This window comes from Gorilla gorilla, chromosome X (assembly GCF_029281585.2).
Source record: "Gorilla gorilla gorilla isolate KB3781 chromosome X, NHGRI_mGorGor1-v2.1_pri, whole genome shotgun sequence".
In the NCBI taxonomy this organism is placed as follows: Eukaryota; Metazoa; Chordata; class Mammalia; order Primates; family Hominidae; genus Gorilla; species Gorilla gorilla.
In genome coordinates, this window is record NC_073247.2 from 80,366,787 (window position 1) to 80,372,041 (window position 5,255).

Genomic DNA, 5,255 nt, shown 5'->3' on the forward strand with positions numbered 1-5,255 from the left:
ACAACGAAAACTATAAAACACAAATGAAAGAAACTGAAGAGGTCACCCAAAAATGGAAAGATATTCTATGTTCGTGGATTGGAAGAATCAATATTGTTAAAATGTCCCTACTACCCAAAGCAATCTACAGATTCAATGCAATCCCTTTTAAAATGCCAATGATATTCTTCACAGACATGCAAAAAACAATCGCAAAATTTATATGGAACCACAAAAGACCCAGATAGCCAAAGCTATCTTGAGCAAGAAGAACAGAATTGGAGGAACCTGACTTCAGATTATACTACAGAGTTATAAGTAACCCAAACAGCATAGTACTGGCGTTAAAAAAGACATATACGCCAATGGAACAGAATAAAGAACCCAGAAATAAATCCACACACCTACAGTGAACTCGTTTTTGACAAAGGTCCCAAGAACATACATTGGGGAAAAGACAATCTCTTCAATAAATGGTGCTGGGAAAACTGGATATCCATTAGCAGAAGAATGAAATTAGAGTCCCACCTCTCACCATATACAAAAATCAAATCAAAATGGATTAAAGACCTCAAAACATAAAACTACTAGAGGAAAACATTGGAGAAACTCTTCACAACATTGGTCTGGACAAGAATTTGTTGAGTAATACCCCATAAGCACAGGCAGTCAAAGTAAAAATGGAAAAATGGGGTCACATCAAGTTAAAAAGCTTCTGCACAGCAAAGGAAACCATCAACAAAGTGAAGAGACAACCCACAGAATGGGAGAAAATATCTGCAAACTGTGTATCTGATAAAGGATTAATAACCAGAATATAGACGTGTTCAAACAACTCTATAGGAAAAGCCCAATAATACGATTAAAAACTTGGCAAAAGGTTTGGATAGACATTTTTCAAAAGAAGACCTACAAATGGCAAACAGACATATATAAAGGTGCTCTACATCATTGATCATTAAGGAAATGCAAATTAAAACTACAACGAGATATCATCATCAATCAGATGTTTCATCATCACCTCAGTTGAAATGGCTTTTATCCAAAAGACAGGCAATAACAAATGCTGACAAGGATGTGAGAAGAATGAACCCTTGTACACTGTTGGCGGGAATGTAAATTAGTAAAACCACTATGGAGAAGTTTGGAGGTTCCTCAAAAAACTGAAAAGAGAACTACCGTACGATCCAGCAATCCCATTGCTGGGTATATGCCCAATAGAAAGGAAATGAGTATATTGAAAGATATCTGCCCTCCCATATTTGTTGCAGCAGTGTTCACGATAGCCAACATTTGGAAGCAACCTAAGTGTTCACCAACAGATGAAGAAAGAAAATGTGCCACTTATACACAATGGAGTACCATTCAGCCATAAAAATGAATGACATCTAGACATTTGCAACAACATTGATGGAACTGGAGGTTATTACACTAAGTGGAATAAGCCAGGCATAGAAAGAGAAACTTTGCATGTTCTCACTTATGTGTGAGATCTAAAAATCAAAACAATTGAACTCATGGACATAGAGAATAGAGGGATGGTTACCAGAGGCTGGGGAGGGTAGTGGGGGGTTTTGGGGGAGGTGGGAATGGTTAATGGGTAAAAAAAAAATAGTTAAAAAGAATGAATAAGACCTAGTATTTGATAGCACAGCAGGTGACTATAGTCAATAATTTAATTGTACATCTTAAAATAACTATAAGACTATAATTGGATTGTGTGTAACACAAAGGATAAATGCTTGAGGTGATGGATACACCATTTTCATGATGTGATTGTTACACATTGCATGTCTGTACCAAAATATCTCAAATACACCATAAATATATACACCCACTATCCACCCACAAAAATTAAAAATGAAAAAATTTTAAAAAGAAATAAAAGAGTAACACCAAATTTACACAAATCCAGCTTTCCTCGATCTCTAGCTTATAGATAGCTGATTGTAGAATTTCTCAACCTCCATAATTGTGTGAGCCAATTCCTTATAATAAATCTCATTATATATCCCAGTGCTTGTGTTTCTTTGGAGAACCTGGACTAATACATATGCCAAGAAATGAGATAAATTTCTAGAAACACATAAGCTACCGAAAATGAGTCAAAAAGAAGTAGAAAATTTGAATAGACTTACAACAAGCATAGATATTGTGTTAGTAATAAAAAAAATCAAATTTTTAACTCATTGTAGGAGGCCACTATTATCTCTATAACAAAGTCAGACAAGAGCAATCACCAGAAAAGTACTTCAGACCAATATTCTTTGAATATTGATGCAAAAATACTCGATAAAATTTTTAGCCAACTGAATACAACAGCATGTTAAAAGCACTATATGCCAAAATGAATTAAGAAGCATATAAAAAGAAATAAACAGCAAGACCAAGTGCAGTTTATACCAGAAACTCAAGGCTGATTCAACATATAAGCATGAATCAACACAATACACCATATTAATAGAATAAGGGAGAAAACCCACATGACCATCTCAATAGACACTGAAAAAGCATTTGATTAAATCCAACAGCCATTCATGATACAAACCCTCAACAAACTAGGAATAGAAGATAAGTTTGCCAGCCAGATACGAGTGTCTGAAAACAAAACAAAACAAAACAAAAAACACATAGGTAACATGATACCTAATAGTTAAAGCCTGAGTGCTTACCCCCATGTTCAGGAACTAGATGAGGTTGTCCACCTTCATCACTCCTGTTCAACTTCTATTCAACATTGTAATGGAGATTTCCTAGACAAGAAAAAGAACTAAATAGTATCCAGATTAGAAAGAAAGAGGTAAAGCTATCTCTATTTGCAGATGGCATAATCTTACACAGAAAATTCATAAAGGATACACACACACACACACCCCCACACACACCCCTATAATAGCTAACAACTAAGTTCAGCAAAGTTGCAAATACTAAATCAATATAAAAATTAGTTGTATTTCTATACACTAGCAATGAACAATCAAAATGAAATTTAGCAAACAATTCCAGAGGAAGTGACATTAGGAAGAGAGTGGAAAAGGAAGCCCTGGACTGTCCTTTCTTGCACAGAGACATCAATTCAACAACAATTCTTTATGAGAAATACAGAAACCATTTAAGAAGCTCCTGCACCCCACTTGAGCATGACATCAGCTGCATCAAAGTCAGTTAGAAAGTCTGGGGCACTAGCTCACCCTGTTCCTTCCCCTGGCTCAGCGTGGAATAATCACAAGAGAACTCCCAGCTTCTGGCTTCTCTATGGAGGGGAAAACAGAAGGCTGAATCATATATCCAATGTTCAGACAAAGGTGATGGTTAACATTAGCATGCACCCCCTCACCATGTTCTCTCTCCCTGGTGCAGAGTGGAACCAGTGGGAGAAAACTTCCAATTCCTGGCTTCTCCATGGAAAGGTAAAGAGTTGGTGGGTGTGTCAAACATTCCAGCTTTTTCAGGGGCTGTATGAGGAACTGGTTTCTATCTTGCCTGTCTCAGAATGCTGACTGAATGCAAAATATTCTAGACACCTGGGGGCATCTGAGAACAAAAGACAGGAGGGTGTCTGGCTGCTGCTCTAAAGGACCCATGGTACAGCAGACAGAGGCCGATTCAACTCAGTGGCCTTTCCTTCATGGGTAAATGGAAGAGCGAGTGGAGTGATGCATGTGTTTAATGTTCAAGATTTTCAGGAGGCTTCCTGAGGGACTGGTTACTGTCTCACCAACTCAGAGCACTGACATAATCCAGCATACATGTTTCTAGAAATGTGGGGACCACTGAGAACAAAAAAGAATTGGATGCTTTGTGGCAGCTCCAGAGAATCTGCAGTACCACACACAGACGCTAGGGGAAGCAAAAGATTATGAGCCCCTAAAAATAAACCAGAATATTCCTCAGGTTGGTAATTTACATACACAAATTCAGAGAAGATATATCCACAGAAAATATTTGAGAGACCCCCAGAGTCTCTAGCCAGATTGATTGATAAAGGTCTTTTTCCATACAAAGCCAGGGTGTAAAGACCAATAGAGATAGCTATTTTTTTCAAATGCACAGAAAACAGCACCAATTTATAAGCCACACAACAAAACAGGGTAATATAACCCAATTAAAGGAACAAAATAAATCTCCAGAAACTAACTCTAAAGAAATTAAGATAGCTTCCTTTCCAACTTAGACCCAGCAGAATGGCTCCCGCAAAGAAGGATGACAAGAAGAAAAAGGGCCGTTCTGCCATCAGCAAGGTGGTGAGCCGAGGGTACACCATCAACATTCACAAGTGCATCCACGCAGTGGGCTTCAAGAAGCGTGCCCCTCGGGCACTCAAAGAGATTCGGAAATTTGCCATGAAGGAGATGGGAACTCCAGATGTGTGCATTGATACCAGGTTCAACAAAGCTGTCTGGGCCAAAGGAATAAGGAATGTCCCATGCCCTACCCATGTGCAGTTGTCTAGAAAACATAATAAGGATGAAGATTCACCAAATAAGCTCTATACTTTGGTTACCTATGTACCTGTTACCACTTTTGAAAATCTACAGACAGTCAATGTGGATGAGAACTAAATCACTGATCATCAAAAACATCAAATAAAGTTATAAAATTGAAAAAAATAAATTAAGATAAATGAACAACCTGACCAAGAATTCAAAATAGCTGTTACAAAGATGCTCAGTGAACTCAGGAAAACTATGCATAAACAAAATGAAAATATCACCAAAAAATAGAACATATAAAAAAAGAATAAAACAGATTTTTTTTTTGCTGCTGAAGAATATAATAACTGAATTGAAAAATTCACTAAAGAATTTCAACAGGAGACTTGACCAAGCAGAAGAATCAATGGACTCACAGACAAGCCCCTTGAAATTATCCAGTCAGAGGAAGAAAGGAAAAAAAAGAGGCCAAGAATAGTGGCTCACACCTGTAATCCCAGTACTTTGGGAGGCTGAGGCAGGAGGATCACTTGGGCTCAGGAGTTTGAGACCAGCCTGGGCAAGATTGTAAAACCCTGTACAAAAATTTTGTACTTTTTGTACAAAATGAAAATTAGCTGAGTTTGGTGGCACATGCCTGTAGTCCCAGCTACTTGGGGGGCTGAAGCAGGAGGATTGCTTGAGCCCAGGAGATTGAGGCTGAAGTGAGCCATGTTCACACCACTGCACTCCAGCCTGGGTGACAATGTGAGACCCTGTCTCAAGAAAAAAAGAAAAAGAGTGAAGAACAAAGCCTAAGAGATTTACGAGACACCATCAAGCAGACCAATATACACGATAGGA

General features: G+C 38.0%; 1 protein-coding gene across 1 annotated transcript; it reads left to right on the forward strand.

The window, feature by feature from the left end:
* Positions 1–4,142: 4,142 nt before the first annotated feature.
* Positions 4,143–4,541, forward strand: LOC101147142 (large ribosomal subunit protein eL31-like). Its single transcript, XM_055375990.1, has one exon. The coding sequence runs from the start codon at positions 4,164–4,166 to the stop codon at positions 4,539–4,541; it is 378 nt and encodes a 125-aa protein (XP_055231965.1). The 5' UTR covers positions 4,143–4,163.
* Positions 4,542–5,255: the final 714 nt, after the last annotated feature.